This window comes from Quercus lobata, chromosome 1 (assembly GCF_001633185.2).
Source record: "Quercus lobata isolate SW786 chromosome 1, ValleyOak3.0 Primary Assembly, whole genome shotgun sequence".
In the NCBI taxonomy this organism is placed as follows: Eukaryota; Viridiplantae; Streptophyta; class Magnoliopsida; order Fagales; family Fagaceae; genus Quercus; species Quercus lobata.
Genome location: NC_044904.1, coordinates 31,239,586 through 31,265,559, shown reverse-complemented (window position 1 = coordinate 31,265,559; position 25,974 = coordinate 31,239,586). Strand labels below are relative to the sequence as shown.

The 25,974-nt window shown below is 38.0% G+C and overlaps 2 protein-coding genes across 2 annotated transcripts; both read left to right on the top strand.

Annotated features, from left to right (window-relative positions):
* Nucleotides 1-5,791: 5,791 nt before the first annotated feature.
* On the top strand, nt 5,792-9,411 carry LOC115986685 (scarecrow-like protein 33). The gene is made up of 2 exons (XM_031109925.1): nt 5,792-8,772; nt 8,954-9,411. Exon 1 carries the CDS (start codon nt 6,376-6,378, stop codon nt 8,704-8,706), a length of 2,331 nt encoding a protein of 776 aa, XP_030965785.1. The 5' UTR covers nt 5,792-6,375; the 3' UTR covers nt 8,707-8,772; nt 8,954-9,411.
* Nucleotides 9,412-14,662: 5,251 nt separating this feature from the next.
* LOC115986677 (scarecrow-like protein 34) lies at nt 14,663-18,283 on the top strand. Its single transcript, XM_031109916.1, has 2 exons — nt 14,663-17,571; nt 17,755-18,283. The coding sequence occupies exon 1, from the start codon at nt 15,184-15,186 to the stop codon at nt 17,503-17,505; it is 2,322 nt and encodes a 773-aa protein (XP_030965776.1). The 5' UTR covers nt 14,663-15,183; the 3' UTR covers nt 17,506-17,571; nt 17,755-18,283.
* The last annotated feature ends 7,691 nt before the right edge of the window (nt 18,284-25,974 follow it).

Genomic DNA, 25,974 nt, shown 5'->3' with positions numbered 1-25,974 from the left:
AGGATATCATCTTTGAGGAATCTCACTATAGGGTCCATCTAGCTAGGACCCACTCTAACCTCATGGATATGGACCATGCCTTTTGCAATCTCATTTGTTCTATCCAGATGCTCGACAAGAATAATTCGAGGCAGACCCCTTGCCGAGGAGGTAGCAAGCGTGACCAATGAATCTGCATGGCTGTTTCCACTTCTGGAGATGTGTGACAAACTGAAAAGATCGAAGTTTGATTGCAAGCGTTTGACCTGGCTTAAGTACTCTTGCATCCTCGCATCTCTGGCTTCTAACTCTCCCTTTACCTGGCCCATTACTAATCTCAAGTCCGAGAACATCTCTACTGCTTTTCCTCCCATTTTCTGCACCATGGCTATTTCTTGTAACAAGGCCTCATATTCGGTTTCGTTATTCGTGGCCGAGAACCCAAGTCTCAGGGATTTCTCTATGATAGTCTTCTTAGGAGATACTAGGACTAGCCCCACTCCGGACCCCCTTTGATTTGCTGCGCCATTGACGTACACTTTCCAACATGGGGGTCCTGGAATAGAGATTACCCTAATCGATTTTCCATCCATATTTTGCTCCTCTGCTACTATTTCTACTGATGGTGCAGCAAATTCGGCCACCAAGTCAGCTAGGACTTGGCCCTTTATGGAGGTTCAAGGCACGTACTTAATGTCAAAAGCTCCCAGAATTGTGCCCCATATGGTAATCCTTCCAATGTAATCAGTAGTCCGAAATACGGACTTCAAGGGTAATTGGGTTAGAATAACCACTGTATGGGCTTGGAAATAATGGGGAAGTTTTTGCGTAGCATGGACCACAACTAGTATGGCTTTCTCCAAGGGTAAGTATCTGACTTCGGCTTCATGTAGCGACTTCCTCACATAATAGACTGGCTTTTGAAGGCCATTGTCATCCCTTATTAGTACCAAGCTCACAACATGAGGGGCAACAACAATATATGCGTATAGGACTTCATCGGCCTTAGGACTGGACATGATAGGTGGCCGAGATAGGTATTCATTGAGTCACTGGAAGGCCACAATACAGTCCTCGGACCACTCAAATTCTTTCCACTTGTTGATCAAGAGATAGAATGGTTTGCATCGATTCGCCGACCTGGAAATGAATCGATTCAGGGCTGCGATCATTCCAATAAGCTTTTGGACCTCCTTGGCATTTTGCGGTGGTTTTAAATCATTAATAGCCTTGATCTGGTCAGGGTTAACCTCAATTCCCCTATGAGTAACCATATAGCCTAAAAACTTGCCTGATCCCACGCTAAATGAGCATTTGGAAGCATTTAGGCGTAGCTTGTGCTTCCTTATGACATCAAAGGTGCTGTCGAGGTCTCCTAAATGCTCGGACACCACTTTACTCTTCACCACCATATCATCAACATAAATTTCGATGCTCTTGCCCAACTGCGGCTCGAACATTCTTGTCATCATCTTTTGATAAGTGGACCCTGCATTCTTTAGACCGAACGGCATTACCTTGTAGTGGTAGTTCCCAGTAAGTGTCACGAAGGCTGTCTTCTCCTGATCCTCCAGGGCTAGTGGTATTTGATGATAGCCTTGAAAGGCATTCAAGAAACTCATCCGAGGATGACCCGCTGTTACATCCACCAGCTGGTCTATCCGAGGCATGGGGAACGGGTCTTTTGGGCATTCTTTATTTAGGTCCATGAAGTTTATACAAACCCGCCATTTTCAACTTTTCTTCTTGACCACCACTGTGTTGGCCAACCATTCGGGGTAAAAAACCTCTTTGATAGCCCCTGCATGCTTAAACTTCACTACTTCGTTCCTAATTGCATCGGCATGCTCTCTTGATGGGCGATAGGGTGGCTGCTTCTTGGGAGTGATGGACGAGTTGACATTGAGATGGTGACAGATGAAGGCTGGATTAATCCCTGGAGCATCGCAGGCATCCCATGAAAATACGTCAATATTTCTTTTGAGAAACTCCATCAACTCCTTCTTCTCCTGAAGAGGCAGCTGAGCCCCTACCCGAAAGAACTTCTTTGGGTCATCACCAATGACCACCTTCTCTAGATCTTCGCATTTTGCCTCCTCGGCAGCTGTATCAGAAGGCGACATCGGGGCCTTTGATTGCTATAAGTTCTTTTTAGCAGAGACTGAGGACTCCGCATCAAGCTGATGTGAGACGGCAGCCACCACACACTGCCTTGCCGTGGATTGGCAACCACAGATTTCGAGAACCTGGTCCCCTGACGGGAATTTCACCTTCTGATACAATGAGGAGGCAATAGCCCCCAAGATATGGAGCCAGGGCCTACCGACGATGGCTGTATAGGGAGAGTAGGTGTCCACCATGATAAAGTTCACCTTTACTATCTCTAAGTCGATTTGGATGGGTAGCCTAATCATGCCTTTGGAATAACAAGCTTCTCGTCGAAGTTCATCAAAGGTGAGTTATAGGGCGTCAAATCTTCCGGTTTTAACCTCAGCCCCTTGTAGAGGTCGGGGTACATAACCTCGGCCACACTGCCACCATCTACCATCACTCTTTTCACATCGTAGTTCCCAATTCTAAGAGTGATCAATAGCGCATCGTCATGGGGGGTGGTTCCAATCTTATCTTATTCTGAAAAACTCAAGATTGGGTGAAAATTCATTTTGGCCCTCTTTGGCTCTAACTGGGACTCCTCAGCAGGCCGCTGAGCCACAAAAAACACTCGTGAAGGGCGCATGCCTGTTCTTCCTAGCGTGGCCAAGATTACATTGATCGTCCCTAGGGGTGGTCTTAGGGCAGTATCTCTCTAGGGTTCTTGATAGATCTGGCCTTGGTGACCACTAGAATGATGTAGAAGGTGCTTCAGCTTTCCTTCTCGGACTAGCTGGTCCAGGTAGTTTTAGAGGTTTCTGCAGTTCTCCGTGGTATGTCCGTGGTCTTGGTGGTATTGGCAATAAAAGTTCTGATTGCGCCTCGTGGACTCACCCGCCATCTTATTCGGCCACTTAAAGTGTGGCTCGTTCTTGATTTTCTCCAACACCCAATGCACTGGTTCTCGGAATACAGTATTGACAGTTTGTGTGTTGGTTGCTCCGGATTGCCCTACGAAATCTCTCATCAGGCGGTTGCTGTTATATCGGTCCGACCTGAAATCCCTCATGTCCTGAGGGATAACCTTCTCTTTTCCCTTACCTTGCAGCTAGTCTTCCTCTATTCGTTAATACTTATCGATTCGATCCATTAGTTGGTGCACACTGGTGGCAGGCTTGCCAGTCAGAGACTTCCTCAAGTCGTGCTTGGTTGGGAGACTATTTTTAAAGATGTTGATGGCGACATCGTCAAAATTGTCATCCATTTCATTATACATCTCCCAATATTTGTCCGAGTAGGCCTTTAGGGTTTCTCCATTATGCATGGATAACAACAATAACGCACTTAAAGGCTGAGGAGCTCTGCTGTTTGTAACGAAATGAGAGCCAAAGGCTTGGGTTAGCTGCCTATATGAATCTATAGAATTCGTCTTTAAGCTGTTGAACTACCTCATCGTCACTGGTCCCAAGCTAGATGAGAAAACCTTGTACATCAGCGCCTCATTTTTAGAATGGACAGTCATCCTTTGGTTAAACTGGCTCACATGCTCCACGGGGTCTGTTTTGCCATTATAAATGGTAAATGTTGGCTACTGGAATCGTTGAGGAAGTGTAGCCCCTTCTATGCGGCGTGTGAAAGGTGATTTGGAGAGTTGATCCAGTGCCCTGCTCATGGCATCATTTCCCAAGCCCCTAGGAGATGGGCTTTTATGTTTACGCCTCTGGTAGTGCTCTTCTTTGTGAGAGAAGGTATCGCTTGGAGGAGTTCTCGATCTTTGCCTATAGTCATCATCGCTTTATCATCGGAGGGCATGTCAGGGCTAGAATGAGATCGCTTTTGTTGTGCATGGCGCAACTTTCTCTTCAAATCGTTTATCTCTCGCTGCATGGCCTGCTTTTCATTCTATCTCTGGGATACGTGACTCCTAACTTCTTCTGGTTGCATGGCCCGGTTGTTATTTTGTCTCTAGAGCACGTGAATGCCCATACAAGAGTGGCTTCTGCTGGTTTGAGTGGTGTGCACACTTCCCTCTCGAAACCTTCAATTCTTTTCATTTCGGTCATGCTTAGGGTTGGGAAAGTTACCCTGTTGTTGGGATCTAGCCGGTTCAGGTTGATGGGAGCTTACTTGATGAGGGCCTGATCCTACCATGCTTGATTGTTGCCCTAACCAACACACAAGTTCTTCCCACAGACGATGCCAATTGTAGGGATTGAGATTGAGCACTTCTTCTGTTAGATGAGTGGACTCAGGCCCAACTAGCCCAATACAATAAATTTATAGAGAATGAGTTTAAGGACTAGGCCTTAGTAAGGGTTACAACAACTAGACATGGTTATGAGTGGGTTGAATAACAAGGACGTGGACTAAAGTATGAAATTCTATCCTCGGACATTTCTTCCGAGGAACTTGTTGTTCTTATTATTTCTTTAGTGCTTGGTTACAAAGGTTTCCAAGATCATGCAAATTGCTACTGTATTCTCTCTTTCTAATTCCCCTCCCCCTTTACTGGAGGATTTCTCACATTATATACCCCCTTCCGGTTGATCTTGGCCCTCTATCTGTTGATCATGCAGGTCACTACTCGAGTGCTTGTCCTATCAGCTACCTTCCTAAACCTTTTGTGCGTTGTAGCAACTAAAACAGCACTGTTCAGGGGTCATTTCCTCACTAATGTGGCCAAAACGTTAGTTGTGGGCATTTAATGCGGAGATGACGGTTTCTCCTTGAATTGCTCCTCCACCATGCTCCCATGGCTGTCCTACTATACTTGTCCTTTTTCTTGGGATGCTCTGGGAGGCTGCCTTCGATGGTGTACCGTTCTTCCTTTCTAGGATCTCGGTTGGCCAAGAACAGGGTTGTCCTCGGCGATGTTTCTTGGCAATTTGGGCTTTCTTCATTCGTCCTCGAGCATTTCTTCCTCCTCGGCGTGGGTTTTGGGCTTAGTATAAGGTAGACCGGAGTTGCCAAATTCTTTAACCCCACAATATAAATATATATATATATATATATATAATGAATTAATTGATGTTATATAAAAATTAAGTAATTTTTTAAGTTTATTCACTTAATTAACTAAAACTAATATTTTTTTTAATCAAAATTATCGGAAAAAGAAAAAAGAAAAGTAATTTTACAATTTAAAAGCTAAATTTACGGAATTAATTGTATAATATATATTATAATGTTTTTGAGAAAAAGTAGTTGTACAATGACAGTATTTGAGGTAAACCAAAAACTAAAAAAAAAACCGTAGTATAAACTTAAAAGAATATTAAAGCATACGATTCTTTTTACTTAAAAATCTTAAAATATTGTTAAGTTACTTAAATTATGAACCAAAATTTAATTTTATTAACATAAAAAAAAAATTTAAGGTGTTGTCAAATTTTCTTTTAAAGATTGATAAATATAAAATTTTAAATTTTTTTTTTTTTTTATTTTTTATTTTTTTCAAATCAGGTGATCTTGGGATCAGCTGACCATAAGGTGCCTTCACTGGTAATGCTGTCAAAAACAGATCTGCACAACGATTCGGAAGGTAGTTTTAGTTGAGTCATGAGTTGACAAGTCAAAAGACTCAGAACATTAGAAATTTTGTTTCGTGTGTGTAGCTCACAAACCAATCCGAGAATCGATTTGAAAAGACTTTTTTTTTTTTTCTCCAGTGACATATGGACAAGTACACATACATCGAGATTTTGAAGAAAAATTCTTCGAATTTATTCAATATTTTCTATTGAGTTTGAATTTTAAAAATTTAACCAATTGTTTGTTCTTTTTAACTATTATGTCAAATCTTTTTCCCCAAGCATCTCTGTGTTTGACTGAACAGATAACACCTGTACTATGCGTTCCACGAAAGTTCGTCATCTTAATAAAGTAACAGCTTCCTTCTCAATCCTCATTACTATCTTTCCCTATATATTAACTGGGAGAAGTACTCAAATCTACAGGTTCCATTTTCCTCTGTTACAGAAATAGCTGAGAGTTCCTTTGATTCTGTGTTACGTACGTACGCTGGTATCTTCCGTACGTGTTTCACCTTCTCATCTTTCTCTTCCGCTTCTGAGTACTCTTCTCTGCTCCATTTGTTCACTTAAATCATGGATATCTAAGGTTTTCTTTTTAGCTCTTTGTGTACACCTGTATATGTTTTTTTTAAGATCCTAGTCTTTGATATGAATTTCACTATATTAGGTAGTCTTTAATGTTTAGAAAGTGTCAGATTTTAGTTTCCCAAATCAGTTTTAGACATAAAATTAGCTAGTTACGCTTTCTTGGCTTTGTTTGACCATATAAATTATGGATTCAAGCTTTGATTTCGTGGACGGTTTTTCTACCATGTCGCCAAATTCCGAGGATCAGTTCTCAAATCTTATAAACGAGTACACATTCAATCAACTATCTACTCCTCCTACTACAGACCTTAACTTCCTCGAAAGTCCAAATCTTTCATCTGATCTTGATCTGGGTCCCACTGGTTTTAAGCCCTCGATCACCACCACCGTTGGTCTAGAGGGTCAACCGTATGATCCACCACATGTTGTTATTCCGCCTATGTTGCAGGCAGACTTCACTTCGTACCCGGACGACAGTGATTTCTCTGAAACGGTTCTCAAGTACATAAATCAGATTCTTATGGAAGAGAACATTGAAAACAAGCCCTGCATGTTTCATGACCCTTTGGGTCTAAAAGACACTGAGAAATCTTTCTATGATGCTCTTGGTCAAGAAAACCCTCCTTTTCCAAATCAAAATAGCGTTGAGAGTCCTGTGTTTTCATCAAGTAGTGGTGATTATGGCACTAATAGTACTGGTAGTTCTAGCACTGTCAATGATTCTCTATGGCAAAGCGATCTTGGAGAGCATAACTATCAGCCTTCTTTATCACCGCTTCCTGTTCTGGGTGAGCATGATGCTGTCCAGTCTAATTTCAATCCCACTGATCAATCACAGTTTTTTGGGAATTTGTCAGATGATAGTGTCAATCATTTTGGTGATGGGTTGGAGGTTATGGCTCAGAATATTTTTACTGATAGTGAATCGATATTGCAATTTAGGAGGGGGTTAGATGAAGCTAGTAAGTTCCTTCCTAAGAGTAATAATTTGGTTATTGATTTGGAGAGAAACACGGTTTCTTGGACTGAGTGGAAGGGAGAGGATCTAAAGGTGGAATCTTTGGTGGTGAAGGGTGAGAAAGAGAGTGATTCGTCGGATGGGTCGAGAGGAAGGAAGAATCATGAGAGGGAAGAGATAGAAATAGAAGAAGGTAGGAGCAATAAGCAGACTGCTGTTTATGTAGACGAGTCTGAGGAGGCTGAGTTATCAGAAATGCTTGATAAGGTTTTGCTTTGTACTGATGCGCCTGCTTCAATGTGTGGTGATAATTGTGAACCTTTGCAGAATGATGCAAGCAAGGCCTCGTTGCATACAAATGGGCAGGCACAAGGAGGTAATGGTGGGAAAGGTAGTCGTAACAAGAAGCAAGGGAAGAAGAAGGAGACAGTTGATTTGAGGAGTCTTTTGATTCTATGTGCACAAGCTGTCTCCACAGGTGATGGTAGAACTGCTATTGAGTTGTTGAAGCAGGTTAGGCAACACTCAACCCCTTTTGGTGATGGGTCTCAGAGAGTGGCTCATTTTTTTGCTAATGGTCTTGAGGCGCGCTTGGCTGGCACTAGTATAGGAAGTCAAATGGTTTACAAGAGGGTGTCAGCTCTTGAAAAGTTGAAAGCTTACCAAGTTTATCTTTCAGCCTGCCCTTTCAAGAGGTTCTCATATGGCTTTTCTAATAAAATGATTTTGCATGCAGCAGAGAAAGCAACTACTCTTCATATTGTAGATTTTGGTATCCAATATGGTTTCCAGTGGCCACTTCTGATCCAGTTTCTCTCAAAAAGACCTGAAGGAGCTCCCAAGCTACGCATTACAGGGATTGATCTTCCACAACCTGGATTCCGTCCAGCAGAGTGCATTGAGGAAACTGGTCGTCGCTTGGAAAGGTACTGCAACCGATTTAATGTTCCTTTTGAATACAATGCTATAGCATCACAGAACTGGGAAACTATTCGAATTGAGGAGCTTAAGATTGAGAGGAATGAGGTGCTTGCTGTGAATTGTGCATTCCAGATGATGAACCTACTTGATGAAACAGTTGAAGGGACTAGTCCAAGGAATGCAGTTTTAAACTTAATCAGGAGGATGAAACCTGATATTTTTGTTAATTCTATTGTTAATGGGTCCTTCAATGCCCCCTTCTTTCTCACGAGGTTCCGAGAAGCACTTTTCCACTTCTCTGGATTGTATGATGTATTTGATGTTACTATACCCCGTGACAATCCAGGAAGGTTGATTATTGAGAGAGAGTTCTTTGGGAGGGCTGTAATGAATGTTATAGCATGTGAAGGGTTAGAGAGGGTTGAGAGGCCTGAAACATACAAGCAAAGTCAAGATCGAATTTCGAGAGCTGGGTTCAAGAAGCTCCCATTGAACCAAGAGCTCATGAGTGTAATCAGGGCTAAGATTAAGGAATGGTACCACAAGGATTTTATTCTTGATGAAGACAGCCACTGGATGCTTCAGGGATGGAAGGGCCGGATTTTCTATGCTTCCTCTTGTTGGGTGCCGGCTTAGGAATCCTGTTTGATATATTTTTGTAAAAACTCATAATTGAGGGCTAGGTGGACGAGGATACTTTAGGTACCATGCGAATGACTTTTGTTGTTCATTTTTAATTTTTTATCTCTCTTTGTTTTGTACATTCAGGGAACTGTGATCATATCTGTGTGTTTATATTCTTCAACCTTTTGTAGGTGTTTCTATAATTTGGTTAACACAACAAGTGGAAATGAATCTAACTTTGTGGGTTTCATTTTTACAGATTGCTTGTGGTATAGTGGCCTTTTTGAGAAAAAACTTCGGGAGTTGTCATGTTTACACTCATCTACTTTTCATCTGATATTTGATGCATTATCCAACCCAGTCTCTTTGATATGGATGATGTTTGAAGACATATTGATGCTAGTATAAGTATCATGTATATACAGTTGGTATTTTGGCTAAGGATAGAATAAAAAGTTAGAATACACTGTAAATCCTGTTGGGAAGGAGATGGTGTAATTACACTGAACTGGCTACTGGCTTGCTTCTTGCGACTTTTGTATTAAAATCTGTTTTTTCTTAGTTGAGCTTCCACATTGGTGCATGTAATTTAGGGGAGGGAGGTTGCCCTTCTCCTTCTTTGTACTTTTTTAGATGAGCTGGAAGTTGTTTATTTTGTTATATGTATTAGAGTTGAATTTCAGAATTTCATGATATTGCGGTTCTCTTTTCTGGTTCCTTGATTAATATTTTGCAATACTGTTCACTTGTTTCCTTTCTGTATGGATGGTATCTTTACTATGATTTAATCAGCTGAATATTGTTAATGCAATTTCAGATATATTAAATGTCGTTCTTGGTGATCTAAAAAATGTAAGCTTGGCTAATGCTTGTATGTTGTTATCAGATATATGCTGTTGCTGGGTTTGTCTGTCTGATTTTGGTGAAATCTATTTTGACTTATAAAATAAGGTGAACTGGTAAAGAGGGTTTCTTTATTGAAGGAGTTTTAAAGTAATGCCTCATACTTGCTCACCACAATCCATTAGTCCATTCCACAAAATTACCACACAGTCTGCCTCCTTGGCCATCACTAGTGTTCTTCTGGCGACTCACCTCTGTTGCCACCAATCATGACATTGACATTTCCCCCTTACCACCATTGTAAAACTGCCAATGCCAACACCGAGTCCCTTTCAAGTTTTTAGAAGCATACTAACAAACATGTTTTCCCTACAGTTCCCCATTCTGATTCAGCCTCAGTCATGGTATGCTTCAAATGTGAGTTGAAGTGTCTGTCCCCTTTGTGCTACAACATGTCACCCACTATATTTTTCATGGTTGTTAGACTGGCAATCAACATGATGATTAACAGTACGATGAATGTATATATAATTGGCAGCCCCGAAAGTTAAATTATGATTTGTGAAAGTCGAAATTTCATTTGATAATTGGTTTGCACATCAATTGTATGGAGTTAGGAATCCCAACTCAATATGACTATGCATTAAAATACAGCCAACTTTACAACCTTATTTGGTACTACCCCGAAGCCATGGCTTATGGTTATTAAGAAGCGTGTTCTGTATATCTGTTTCATGATGTCTTCCTCTGGAGAATAAAGAAATCTCTCATCAGAGTGGTTGGTCTGATTGGGTTTAAATTCAAGCGGTATCTTGAAAATGTATTTGATTTTCCATACTGGTGCTTTGAATCATCTTGAATGAGGTCGTCGGATTGCTTCATTAGACTAACTGCTGATTGGTGGATGATTAAAGGGGTCAAAGGGATGGTTGGGAGAGTTTGATGGTATCTCATCATAAAGTTCATAGTATTCGGACTCAATGGGGGTGGGAACTATAGTCAAAAACTGATTTTCTCCCACTGCAAAACCTATAGATTTTTCCTTATCAACCAGAATTTATTGGAGAAAGTGGTGTCTTTGAATAGCGAATAATATCAACTGGATACATATTTTTACTTAAATTCATCCTTTGTCTAAACAAAGGAAGGAAAACACAACATGCTAAGCAATAATCAAATCCTCATGCCTACTTTTTTTGTCATTTTAAGAGGTTTGTTCGAAGTTTATAAGAGGTTGGTTCAAAATTGTGGATGTATAATATATGCACTAGAAAAGATTTATTTATTTTTAGGGAAATGTATCAGAAAAGATAAACATAGCGTTGATATTATGGTTTTTTTTTTGGCTAAAAGCTTTGATATTATGTTAAAAATTATGATATATAGTTATAGTATAATGATAAAGTATACACAAAAACATGAAGAAAAATTAACGGTGTTCAGCCTTAAAGACCTACATTTACAGCAAAAAGCTACATATTTACTCTTAAGCTTTGTATGGTACTACGAAACCATACACTGCAAATCCTGTTGGATGCACATGATGATTGAGGCTTGATGATGAAGACGATGAATATCATACTTGTGGCAACTGATGATTATAGGCATGCCCTGAAAAACTATGTTTGAAGATGATAGAGACTCGTGGCTAGAAAGATAGCTAATAAAGGCTACATATTAGAGGCATGGTACGAGTGACGCGGCTTGAAGGGGATAAAGATATGTGACTAGAAAGAAAGTTAATTAGGAGGCTGTCAATGATACTAGTCAAGATGATCGTTGACACTTGATCAAAAGGAAAGTTGAAAACTAGGTGCAGAAAGAAAGAAGCACATGCTCATTATCAAAAAATGGCTGATTTTAGGTGTTGTCCATGATATTGAACAAAGGTAATGTTTGTTATATAGACCCTATTACGCTTTTTTTTTTTTTTTTTTTTTTTGAAACTGAAATAATAAGTTGAAGATACAATTTAAGCACACATTTGCTATAGTAGGGACTAGGGAGTCCTTAAGTCTTTTATATCATCCTAGGCAAGGCTTTAGCCTTGGTTAATGCTTCAGTACGTCTCATTACATATTCATAAGTTTGCCCTTAAATGCTAGCAATATTTTTGGGAAAAGTATGAGGTCCTGATTTGTTATTAGTTTACATACGTGTATGGTTGGGATAAGCCCTAGGCCTTCCTGGGTGAAATTACCATTTACATAAGTTATAAAAGTGTTAGCCACATCTATGCTATATCCTAAATGGACTAATTTAATAACAATTAATGCTCATTGTAATTGTTGATACAACCTTGGTTAACCTAGTATGCCCGATATAACACACAACAACAAAACACACGCTTAATCAATATCCCATCAATCTGAGGCATCATAGGATGGTTCGAGTTGAAGTGGAGGATGGAGGAGAGGGTGTCAATTGGGCCAGCCCTACCACTAGGTCAATTGGGCCGGCCCTACCACTAGGCCAATTAGGCAGTCTCCTAAGGCCCCCAAGTGGAATGAGGCCACCCAAATTTTAACCAACAAAAATATTTTTATACCTATAAGAGTATTGATTAGGTCAAAATATTAGCCAATAGATTGAAAAAAAAAATGGATACCAAAAAAAAAAAAATTTACATATGTTAATAGTAACATGAATAGTAACATTTTTTAAATATTTTTATATACAAGCAAATAGTCACTGAGTAAAAGTCATTTTTTATTCTTAAATAAAAAAAGGTTTTGTTAATTGGTGCCCTTAGGGAATTTATTAATAAATCATTTTAGAAAATTTTTAATATCACTATCTTGGAAAATATAAAAAACTATAAAAAAAAAAGATATTTTTTTCATAAAGAATTTTTTAAAATATTTCCTGAATCAATGTTCTTAGGGTATCCATCAACTTTTCCCATAAAAAGAATATGACCCATTCGTCTTAACTCATAACTATCATACTTTATCCTTTGAAAAGCCAATACTTGAGAGAGTAAACATGAACAGGGAGCTGCAAGAATTTTTGGAGTTGAGTCATTGTCTAATCTTAGAATCATCCACAACATTAATAATTTCTTTATGATAAAACTTAGATATATATCTTTTTATATATACTTTTAATTCCATTAAATTTAAATAATCTACATTTTTTAGCCATGCATGTTATTATTATTATTATTTTGATAGATTTGTGTCCTTTGACATCCTAGAAGGAAACATTTAAATGCAACCTGTTGCAGGGGAAATTATCGTGTACTCTCGGAGTATCATAAATGCATACTCCTTCCTCTCACATAAATGGTGGGTTCCACTAATTAAATTTATAGTGGGACCACCATTCATGTGAGAGGAGTGAGTACGCATTTATGATACTCCAGGAGTACCTAATAATTTTCCTTGCTGCAGTAACTTATCAATGTTTTCATGACACACATACACTTGCCATATTTTTTCTCTCAACCATAAAGAGTAGGAGTATTACTAATTTACTTCTCTCAACCATAAAGAGTAGGAGTATTACTAATTTACAAGAATGTGATAAGATATTTAAGTCATATTTCTAAACAGTTTATCCAAAAAAAAAAAAAAAATCTAACCAGTTTATTTATTTTTTTAAATGTCATGATTTATAACTTATAAGACAAAAACCAAAGTATAGTTTGGTGTTCCAACAGAGAATAAGTCTTATCACATCACATTTCCGTATCGACAAAGAAGTGGTATTAGGTGTTTGGGATATATGCATCCTCACACTCACATGTCTACCTCATGTGAGTTGGAGGATGCATGCATCCGAAACACCTTATCTTTTCTCCAAGACAAGAGTGAGACAATCCGAGGAAAATGTATTGAAGGTAGTTTTAGGCTGTGTTTGTTTTGGGTGAAAATCACTTCCGGAAATACTTTTCTTTATTTACGGGTGTTTGGTTGCACATGAAAAATGCATTTTCTGGAAATACATTTCAGTTGTCCTGTGATGGGGGTGTAAATTGATTTCCGTTTTTATTTTACCTTCAAATACTAATTTTCGGAAAACAGAGAGAGAGAGCTGAGTGAGAGGGAGAGAGGAAGAAAAGCCCGCCCGCAGAGAGAGAGAGAGAGAGAGGAAAAACCTAGAAAACCCAGAAGAGCCCGACTCCGACGAACCCAGAAACCGACTCCGACGAACCTAGAAAACCCAAGACCGAGCTCGTTCGTCGCGCCGATCGCACCACCGGCGAGATCGTCGCACCCCAGCACCGATCCACCCAAAACCAATCGTCCTTGATCCAGATCGTCGTCCCCGACCGCGATCTCGCCTTCGCGTCGATTGCGATCGCAACACCGATCGGCTTTGCGCTATCTCGCCTCTCGTCGAACCCAGTCGCGACCAGATTATGAAATTTTTTTTTTTTCTGGGTTTTATTTGTGTTTCTGGATTGAGGAATGAAATTATATATTTGTTTGGCAGCTAAGAAAATGTGAGAAAATGTGAGTAATAAGTAGAAAATGTGTTTTCTATGGTATTTTCAACAACATAACCAAACACCAGAAAATATTTTTCACAACATTTTCTGAAATGCAATCAAACACTTAAAAATATTTTCCTTACCGAAAAATAACATTTCTGAAAAATAAGTATTTTTTTAAAAATATTTTACATGAAACAAACACACAATTAGTTGAGTCATAAGTTGACAAGTCAAAGGACTCAAAACATTTGAAATTTTGTTTCATGTGTGTAGCTCACAAACCAATCTGAGAATCGATTTGAAAGACTTTTTTTTTCTTTCTCCAATGACATATGGACAATTACACATACATTGAGATTTTGAAGAAAAATTATTCGGATTTATTCAATATTTTTTATTGAGAGTAAATTTTAAAAATTTAATTGTTAAATTTTTTGATCTTTATCTTCTTAATTATTATGTCAAATTTTGTTTAAATACTACAAAAATTTAAAATTTAAATATTTGATCATAGCTATTAATTTTTTATTATCTTGAAAATTAAAAATTATAAAAGTTATAATTTTATATATAGTTATATATTTAGATTAAATTAGAGTATAATTTATAAAAATAAAATTTGAAAAATTTATATAATATAAAATAGAAAGATGTATAAAGAGTTGACAGGTTTCGCTCTGAGAAATTTTTTTCCCCAGGCATCTCTGGGTTTGACTCGCCGTTCTCTGTTAACATCTGTGCAGCGCGATCGACGATAGTTCGTCACCGTAATAAAGTGACAGCAGCCTTCTCAATCCTCATCACTATCTTTCTCTATATATTAACTTGGAGAAGTACCCAAATCTAGAGGTTCCATTTTCCTCTGTCACAGAAAAAGCTGAGAGCTACTTTTGATTCTGAGTTACGTACGCTACTTTTCTTCCGTGTTTCACCTTCTCATCTTTCTCTTCTGCTTCTGAGTACTCTTCTCAGCTCCATTTGTTCACTTTAATCATGGATATTTAGTTCTTCTACTTTTACTCTTTTTCTTTTTTGCTCTTTGTGTACACCTACATATGTTTTTTTTTAGATCCTAGTCTTTGATATGAATTTCGCTATATTAGGTAATCTTTAATGTTTAGTAAGTCTCAGATTTTAGTTTCCTAAATCAATTTTAGACATAAAATCAGCTAGTTACGCTTTCTTGGCTTTGTTTGACCATATAAATTATGGATTCAAGCTTTGATTTCGTGAACGGTTTTTCTACCATGTCGCCAAATTCCGAGGATCAGTTCTCAAATCTTATAAACGAGCACACATTCAATCAACTATCTCCTCCTCCTGCTACAGACCTTAACTTCCTCGAAAGTCCAAATCTTTCATCTGATCTTGATCTGGGTCCCACTGGTTTTGAGCCCTCGATCACCACCACCGTTGGTCTAGAGGGTCAACCATATGATCCACCGCATGTTGCTATTCCGCCTATGTTGCAGGCAGACTTCACTTCGTCCCCGGACGACAGTGATTTCTCTGAAACGGTTCTCAAGTACGTAAATCAGATTCTTATGGAAGAGAACATTGAAAACAAGCCCTGCATGTTTTATGACCCTTTGGGTCTAAAAGACACTGAGAAATCTTTCTATGATGCTCTTGGTCAAGAAAACCCTCCTTTTCCAAATCAAAATAGCGTTGAGAGTCCTGTGTTTTCATCAAGTAGTGGTGATAATGGCACTAATAATACTAGTAGTTCTAGCACTGTCAATGATTCTCTATGGCAAAACGATCTTGGAGAGCATAACTATCAGCCTTCTTTATCACCGGCTCCTGTTCTGGGTGAGCATAATGCTGTCCAGTCTAATTTCAATCCCACTGATCAATCACAGTTTTTTGGGAATTTGCCAAATAGTGTCAATCATTTTGGTGATGGGTTGGAGATTATGGCTCAGAATTTTTTTACCAATAGTGAATCAATATTGCAATTTAGGAGGGGGTTAGAGGAAGCTAGTAAGTTCCTTCCTAAGAGTAATAATTTGGTTATTGATTTGGAGAGCAACACGGTTTCTTCTTCTGAGTGGAAGGGAGAGGATCTAAAGGTGGAATCTTTGGTGGTGAAGGGTGAGAAAGAGAGTGATTCGCCGGATGGGTCAAGAGGGAGGAAGAATCGCGAGAGGGAAGAGATAGAATTAGAAGAAGGTAGGAGGAGCAATAAGCAGACTGCGGTTTATGTAGAGGAGGATGAGTTATCAGATATGTTTGATAAGGTTTTGCTTTGTACCGATGCGCCAGCTTCAATGTGCAGTAAGAATTGTGAACCTTTGCAGAATGATGCAAGCAAGGCCTCGTTGCACACAATTGGGCAGGCACAAGGAGGTAATGGTGGGAAAGGTAGTCGTAATAAGAAGCAGAGCAAGAAGAAGGAGACAGTTGATTTGCAGAATCTTTTGATTCTATGTGCACAAGCTGTCTCAGCTGGTGATGGTAGAACTGCTAATGAGTTATTGAAGCAGGTTAGGCAACACTCAACCCCTTTTGGTGATGGGTCTCAGAGAGTGGCTCATTTCTTTGCTAATGGTCTTGAGGCACGCTTGGCTGGCACTAGTATAGGAAGTCAAATGGTTTACAAGAGGGTGTCAGCTCTTGAAAAGCTGAAAGCATACCAAGTTTATCTTTCAGCCTGCCCTTTCAAGAGGATCTCATATGGCTTTTCTAATAAAATGATTTTGCATGCAGCAGAGAAAGCAACTACTCTTCATATTGTAGATTTTGGTGTCCAATATGGTTTCCAGTGGCCACTTCTGATCCAGTTTCTCTCAAAAAGACCTGAAGGAGCTCCCAAGCTACGCATTACAGGGATTGATCTTCCCCAACCTGGATTCCGTCCAGCAGAGTGCATTGAGGAGACTGGTCGTCGCTTGGAAAAGTACTGCAACCGGTTTAATGTTCCTTTTGAATACAATGCTATAGCGTCACAGAACTGGGAAACTATTCGAATTGAGGAGCTTAAGATTGAGAGGAATGAGGTGCTTGCTGTGAATTGTGCTTTACGGATGAAGAACCTACTTGGTGAAACAGTTGAAGGGACCAGTCCAAGGGATGCAGTTTTAAACTTAATCAGGAGGATGAAACCTGATATTTTTATTAATTCTATTGTTAATGGGTCCTATAATGCCCCCTTCTTTCTCACGAGGTTCCGAGAAGCACTTTTCCACTTCTCTGGATTGTATGATGTATTTGATGTTACTATACCCCGTGACGATCCACAGAGGTTGAAGTTTGAGAGGGAGTTCCTTGGGAGGGAGGCTATGAATGTTATAGCATGTGAAGGGTTAGAGAGGGTTGAGAGGCCTGAAACATACAAGCAGAGTCAAGTCCGAATTTCTAGAGCTCGGTTCAAGCAGCTCCCATTGAACCAAGAGCTCATGAGTGTAATCAGGGCTAAGATTAAGGCATGGTACCACAAGGATTTTATTCTTGATGAAGACAGCCACTGGATGCTTCAGGGATGGAAGGGCCGGATTTTCTATGCTTCCTCTTGTTGGGTGCCGGCTTAGGAATCCTGTTTGATATATTTTTGTAAAAACTTATAATTGAGGGCTAGGTGGACGAGGATAATTTAGGTACCGTGTGAATGACTTTTGTTGTTCATTTTTAATGTTTTATCTCTCTTTGTTTTGTACATTCAGGGAACTGTGATGATATCTATGTTTGTTTATATTCTTCAACCTTTTGTAGGTGTTTCTATAATTTGGTTAACACAACAAGCGGAAATGAATCTAACTTTGTGGGTTTCATTTTTACAGATTGCTTGTGGTATAGTGGCCTTTTTGAGAAAAAGCTTCGAGAGTTGTCATGTTTACACTCATCTGCTTTTCATCTGAAATTTGATGCATTATCCAACCCAGTCTCTTTGATATGGATGATGTTTGAAGACATATTGATGCTAGTATAAGTATCATGTATATGCAGTTTGTGTTTGAGCTAAGGCTAGAATAAAAAGTTAAAATACACTGCTAATCCTGTTGGGAAGGAGATGGTGTAATTACACTAAACTGGCTATTGCTTGCTTCTTGCGACTTTTGTATTAAAATCTGTTTTTTCTTAGTTGAACTTCCACATTGGTGCATGTAATTTAGGGGAGGGAGGTTGCCCTTCTCCTTCTTTGTACTTTTTTAGATGAGCTGGAAGTTTTTTTTTTTTGTTATGTGTATTGAAGAAAGTGGAATTTCAGAATTTCATGATATTGCGATTCTCTTTTCTGGTTCCTTGATCAATATCTTTGCAATACTGTTCACTTGTTTCCTTTTTGTGTGGATGGTATCTTTACTTTGATTTAATCAACTGAATATTGTTAATGCAATTTCAGATATATTAAATGTCATTCTTGGTGATCTAAAAAATTTAAGCTTGGCTAATGCTTGTATGTTGTCATCTGATGTATGCTGTTGCTGGGTTTGTCTGTCTGATTTTGGTGAAATCTATTGACTTACAAAATAAGGTGCATTGGTAAAGAGGGTTTCTTTATTGAAGGAGTTTTAAAGTAAAGCCTCATACTTGCTCACCACAATCCATTAGTTCATTCCAAAAATTACCACACACACTGCCTCCTTGCCTCCTTGGCCATCACTAGTGTTCTTCTGGCGACTCACCTCTGTTGGCACCAATCATTACATTAACATGTACCCCTTACCACCATTGTAAAACTGCCAATGCCACCACCGAGTCCCTTTCAAGTTTTTAGAAGCATACTAACACATGTTTTCCCTACAGTTCCCCATTTTGATTCAGCCTTTCAGTCATGGTATGCTTCAAATGTGAGTTGAAGTGTCTGTCCCCTTTGTGCTACAACATGTCACCCACTATATTTTTCATGGTTGTTAGACAGTGGCAATCAACATGATGATTAACAGTACGATGAATATTGTAAAAAAAATTGGCAGCCCTGAAAGTTAAATTATGATTTGTGAAAGTCGAAATTTTGGTAATTGGTTTGCACATCAATTGTATGGAGTTAGGAATCCCAGCTCAATATGATTATGCATTAAAATACAGCCAACTTGACTGTTGGAAAAATAGAAAATAGTACGAAGTAAATAAGAAATTGACTCCTAATGTGTCCACTTGATCATGATATTTAAGTGGTGAGAATCTTTAATAGAGCAGCCCATAAGGCAGCTAGATTGTCTCGTGTCCCTAGAATGTTTTTGTTTCAATAATCACAGTCAGCCTGCGCCTTAGTGTCTGTTTGTAAAGCTGACTGCTGTCTAGTTTAATTCAATAAAGATTGAAGATTATCAAAAAAAAAAAAAAAGAATTCCACATTGGAAATTAATTTTGAAACAGTGTCTGTTCAATAATGTATAGATGTATAGTCTCTCGTTCATGAAAAACAATTCTTTAGAGAAACTCTTCTAGAGGAAAATTTTTTTGTGCATTCATTTGAGTCAAAGAGAGAGAATGAGACATAAAGTAGTTCGTAGAGCACAGACCTTGTGTGAAGGGCGAAATCTGCTTTAAGGAGATTGTGTCAAACACAATACTTGATCTGAATCATTCATCTTTCACGTATTTGGTCTGTGAGTTTTTAATTATTTGCAAATTTCTTTTTATACAATATTTATTTATTGCTTTTGTCTATTACGTGTTTTTGTGTTATTGCTTATTCTTAGATCTGTATATTGTTCATTTTGCTTTTATCACAAAAGTAAATTATTGAAATATATCTAACATTTACAACCTTTTTTAGGACTATAATTTCTAAAACTATGACAATCTTCTATCAGCAATTGTAGCTATTATAGCTCTAATCCCCCTTCCTCTCGTTTTTTTTTTTTTTTTTTACTTTCTTTTTGTAGGAAGCCATGGCTTATGGTTAATAAGAAGTGTGTTCTATATATCTGTTTCATGATGTCTTCCTCTGGAGAATAAAGAAATCTCTCATCAGAGTGGTTGGTCTGGTTGGGTTTAAATTCAAGCAGTATCTTGAAAATGTATTTGATGTTCCATACTGGTGCTTTGAATCATCTTGATTGTGGTTGTCGGATTGCTTCATTAGACTAAGTGCTGATTGGTGGATGATTAAAGGGGTCAAAGGGATGGTTGGGAGAGTTTGGTGGTATCTCATCATAAAGTTCACATTATTCGGACTCAATGGGGGTGGGAACTATAGTCAAAAACTGATTTTCTCCCACTGCAAAACCTATAGATTTTTCCTTATCAACTAGAATTCTAGTGGAGAAAGTGGCGTCTTTGAATAGTGAATTATATCAACTGGATAAATATTTTTACTTAAATTCATACTTTGTCTAAACAAAGGAAGGAAAACACAACATGTTAAGCTATAATCAAATCCTCATGCCTACTTTCTTTGTCATTTTAAGAGGTTTGTTCGAAGTTTATAAGAGGTTGGTTCAAAATCGTTGATATATAATATATGCACTAGAAAAGATTTATTTTTTTATTTATTTTTAGGGAAATGTATCAGAAAAGATAAACATAGCTTTGATATTATTATTATTATTATTATTTGCTAAAAGCTTTGATATGATGTTAAAAATTATGAGATATAGTTATAGTATAATGATAAAGTATACACAAAAATATGAAAAAATATTAACGTTGTTCAGCCTTAAAAGACCTACACTTACAGCAAAAAGCTACATATTTACTCTTAAGCTTTTTATGGTACTATGAAACCGTACACTGCAAATCTTGTTGGATGCACATGATGATTGAGGCTTGAATGATGAAGACGATGAATATCATACTTGTGGCAACTGATGATTATAGGCATGCTCTGAAAACTATGTCTGAAGATGACAGAGACTTGTGGCTAGAAAGATATATAATAAAGGCTACATATTAGAGGCATGGCATAAGTGACATGGCTTGAAGGGGATAAAGATCTATGAAACATGGGTGCGTTTTCGGATTCAAGTATAGGTACGGGTGCGGGTGCAAGAATTGGTAATTTTTGAAAAAGTAAGGTGCGGGTGCGGTGATTAAAAAAATTTCTATATAATTTTACTATTAAAATATTCTTAAAAATATATTTTAGGATGTTTCAAGTCAAAGCATCTCTCAAAATCACATAACTGTGAAGTCACAGGACCATGGAGAACACTGTCTAAGCACACGAAAAGAACCTAAAAAACCTAACCAAAAAGAAAAAAGAAAAAAGAAAATGGGAGACGATCTTTCCTCAAAAGCCAACAGCAATGTCTCTCTCTCTCTCTCTCTCTCTCTCTCTCTCTCTCTTTCTCTCTCTCTCTTGCACGTTAAAAGCAAAATAGGTTCCGCGTTGTGACAGCCAAAGCCCATGAACAATCAACAAAGCCAACCTATTAGTAGTAAATTATCTCAACAGTACAACAGTTAATAATACATAAATAGTACAATTGAGAAGTTATAAAAAATTACAGTACTTTTTCAACACAGTCACACTTTATTGTTTCCCTTTGCCTTCACGTGATTTTGATTTTTGCAAAGTCTGACAGTGGCAATGCTTCATTTTCAACCCTTTAAACTTTTCTTCATCTCCTTCTTACTTATCTTCACCTTAGTAATTTCTTTTTCTTATTCACAACCAAACGATTTCGGCCTTTTTCGACCATTTTGACTGTTGACTGATACGATCTGATTCGGTCGATACGACCCAATTCTGGCCAAATTGGCCTGGTTTGGTGCAAATTGGCATGAATTGGAGCCGAGTTGGCTCGAATCCCCCAATTCAGACGTGCTACCGACGTGCGGGCAGCGGTGTTGGTAGCTGAACCCAGTGTTGGGCCACGTTGGACTTCGGTGCGGCACCTTCCTAGCAACATCGGTGCTTCCTAGATAAAGATATGTGACTAGAAAGAAAGTTATTTAGGAGGCTATCAATGATACTAGTCAAGATGATCGTTGACACTTGATCAGAAGGAGAGTTGAAAACTAGGTGCAGAAAGAAAGAAGCACATGCTCATTATCAAAAAAATGGCTAATTTAGATGTTGCCCATGATATTGAACAAAGGTAATGTTTTTTTACATACACCCTATTACACACTTTTTTTTTTTTTGGGAAACTGAAATAATAAGTTGAAGATACAATTTAAGCACACATTTGCTGTAGTAGGGACTAGGGAGTCCTTAGTCTTTTATATCATCCTAGGCGAGCCTTTAGCCTTGGTTAATGCTTCAGTACGTCTCATTACATATTCATAAATTTGCCCTTAAATGGTAGCAATATTTTTGGGAAAAGTATGAGGTCCTGATTTGTTATTAGTTTACATATGTGTATGGTTGGGATAAGCCCTAGGCCTTCCTGGGTGAAATGACCATTTACATAGGTTATAAAAGTGTTAGTCACATCTATGCTATACCCTAAATAGACTAATTTAGTCACAATTAATGCTCATTGTAATTGTTGATACAACCTTGGTTAACCTAATATGCCCGATGATAGGCCAAAAATGTAATGACCCCTTGTGATGAATTAATTGATTAATTAGCCAAGTTTATTAATTAATTAAATTAACATGCAAAGTGCATGGTAGCACAAACAAATCACTAATAACTAAAGTATGCAGTGGAAAATAAATTGACATGGTGATTTGTTTACGAATGGGGAAAACCTACATGGCAAAAACCTCACCAGGTGATTTTAAGGCCACCACTCTCGAGAATCCACTATTATCACAACAAGCAGTTACAAGTAAAAGAATCCCAGTAACTTATACCAACCTACAGTTGAACCCTTATCCCAATACCTAATTGGACTTGTTTTGTAGTGACAATCTCTCCTTTTAATGCACGGCTTCCAGTACGTGACTAATCAATTGCACGGATTCCAGTACACGACTTTAATCACCAACTAGAGAAGGTTGTTGGCTGCAAAATTCTTCAGTTCATCACATGATGAAGATTAAGAAACTCCTTGGTTACAAAACCCTACGGTGCACAAACATAGCAGCTTCTTCACAAGAAAGATGAACTAAGGCGAATTCTGTTTCCGGTCTCAATTTGCATGAACACTTTGCCTAACACTTGTGCAACTTGTGTCACCTTTGACAGCTTTTAAAATAATCCTTATATATGTCTAGGGTTATGAGAAAAGAAAGCCCAAACATATATTCACGGATCGGATGAAAAATAGTCTTGAAAAATTGAACTTCATAAATCTCGACAGATACCCTATCTGTTGAGCTGCTTTGAGCCATGGGTTGGAATAGCTCCTCAAGGCTCAATAGATGCTAGTTGTTGAGCTTTAATGAACAACACTTTTTACACTTGACTCTTGGACAGATTTGCATGACTTTAATACTTAAACTTGAAATCTTGTTTCTTGAAGTATTAAACACATCCTAGATCTACCCAAATACAAGTAAAGTGCTTTGCAAAGGATTAGCCAATTGACATATGTTCCTAACAGGTGAAACACATATGTCCTAACACCTGATATAACACAAACCTACAAAACACATGCTTAATCAATATCCAATCAATTTGAGACATCATAGGATGGTTTGAGTTGAAGTGAAGGATGGAGGATAGGGTGTCAAATGGGCTGGCCCTACCACTAGGCCAATTAGGTGGTCGCCCAAGGCCCCCAAGTGGAATGAGGCCACCCAAATTTTAACCAATAATAATATTTTTATACTTATAAGAGTATTGATTAGGTCAAAATATTAGCCAATAGATTGAAAAAAAAAAAAAAATCAATGAATACAACAAAATGTTACATAATTTTACAATATTTCTAAATTAACATGCCAAATCACACATGGGCTTACCACAATCTTTAATTTATTTATTTTTCTATGCTAATTTAGAAATGTTGTGAAATTGTTGTGTCCCTAGCATTAATCAAAAGAAATCGTTTATAATATATGTTCACAACATTTTCACAAAAAACCTTAAGTGACAGTTAGGGGTGCTCAAAAACTTATTTGCATTGTCGAAATTGCCCAAAACCATAGAGACCACACTGAAGAAAAATCTACCGACAAAGTTAAACATGGCAAGTGGAGGCCAGTGCTTTCTTCGACACTAGTACGATTTGTTGGTCAGAGGCAAAAAAGACAAAAGCGAACCGCCCCTTATATATATAAGACTCTTCATGTTGCACTACACCTTTGGAACTCCTCTATGCTCTACCTCTTTAGACTTTAGAGACTCTTCATGTTCTCTACACCTTTTTTTCCCAATCCAAATGCCTCTTCATTGAAGCCCACACCAACCAAACCCCAACCCTCATCATTGTCACACCAACCAAACTTGAACCTAGGTGCTAAATCTTTTTGCCACTGTCCAAACAGGTGCCAAATCTCTCTCCCTCTCATTGCAATCAAAGTAGATTTGATGTGGGTTTTGGTGTATAGATTGAGGTTTGGGTGTTTAAATCTTGGGTTTTTTTGGTTTTTTTGTTTTGTTTTTGTTTAGATCTTAGGTTTTGGTATTTAGATCTTAGATTTTTAGTTTGAGATCTATGGGTTTAGAACTCAGATTTTCAGATTTCTCTCTCTTGTGGTTGAATTTGGTGCAAACCAACTTCCGAACTGATGACCACTGCATTGGCAGAGGTTGGAAAATTGACCTCTAGCGGTGATGAGCAATGGCAACGAAGGGGTAATCAACCCCTAAGGTCTGGTGGAAAATTTACCCAAGAACCGTGCCGATTGCACTGTGCATGGCACTAGTGACAATCTGTTATTGATAGGTAAAAACGCGATGTCAAATCTATAAGGGACCATCGTTCACTCATTTTCCCTAAGGTCTGGTGGAAAATTTACCCAAGAATCGCGCCGATTGCATTGTGCATAGTACTAGTGACAATCTGTTATTGATAGGTAAAAACGTGATGTCAAATCTGTAAGGGACCATCGTTCACTCTTTTACCCTAAGGTCAGGTGGCCAATTTGTCCAAGAACTAAGCTGATTGCACTGTGTATAGCACCAGTGACAATTTGTTATTGATAGGTAAAAACGTTATGTCAAATCTGTAGGGGACCATTGTTCACTCATTTAAAAAAAAAAGAAAGTATTTGTAGCTTTATACACACATGCGCGTGTGCACACACACACACACACCCTAGTTGTTAATAAAAAAGAAAAAAAAAAAGTTTTGTGAAAAATTAAACAAGTCTCAAAAGGCTTCTCTAGATAATTTGTTATTAGTAATGAACATAATATAATAAAAAAGGGTGAAAATGTAAAAAAAATAATAAAATAATTTTCAAAAAAATTTAGATGAACAACTATCACCTATGAGCAAGAAATTCATTAAAAAAAAAAATCAAATTTCTTTGCATCTAAACAAATTAGAATAAATTTAAAGTAAAAAAAATTATTTAATTAAATTTAAATATATAAAAGGTCTTAATTTAAACATCGCCTTAGGCTCCAAAATTCCTTGAGCTGCTTCTGGGTATCGAGGATGAGGCAAGTGCAGGATGTGGGGATCTTGAGTGTCTCGGGGAGGATAGTTGAGTGGATCTAGGGTGTTGTGGAGGCAAATGAGAAGAAGAAATTCGTTCTCTATTGAGGAGAGAATTTTTTTTTTTTTTTTGGGTAAAGGGAAAGATGAGAAGAATTCTTTTTTCTTTGAGGTCTTGAATTGCAATTCTACATTCAAAAGTGAAATAGTCAAAATTTTTATTTTGGTTGATAATTTAATAGTTGGGGATAAGGGAATTTGAATCCTAGTTGTCTCCATTGGAAACACTAGGGGCTAGGAGGTGCCAACCAATTGAGCACAAAACTCTTGGCCAAAAGCATAGTAGTCAAACTTGTAGCAATTGTTACATTCTACTTGCAACATTTCATATCTCCTTTCATTACTTCTTAGAGTGTTTCTTCTACCGTGATCATGACCTCTTTGAATTCTTGGACCTTGATCTCCAGCAAATCACTTGTCACTTATAGAAAGTTTTGCTTGTAACATTTTCTCTATTGCTCCACTTGTACTTCTAATTAGCCTTTCTTCACGGGCTTGAAATGACACGAGTTCATCAATAGTCATTGGTCTTGAAGTTCTTAGACACTT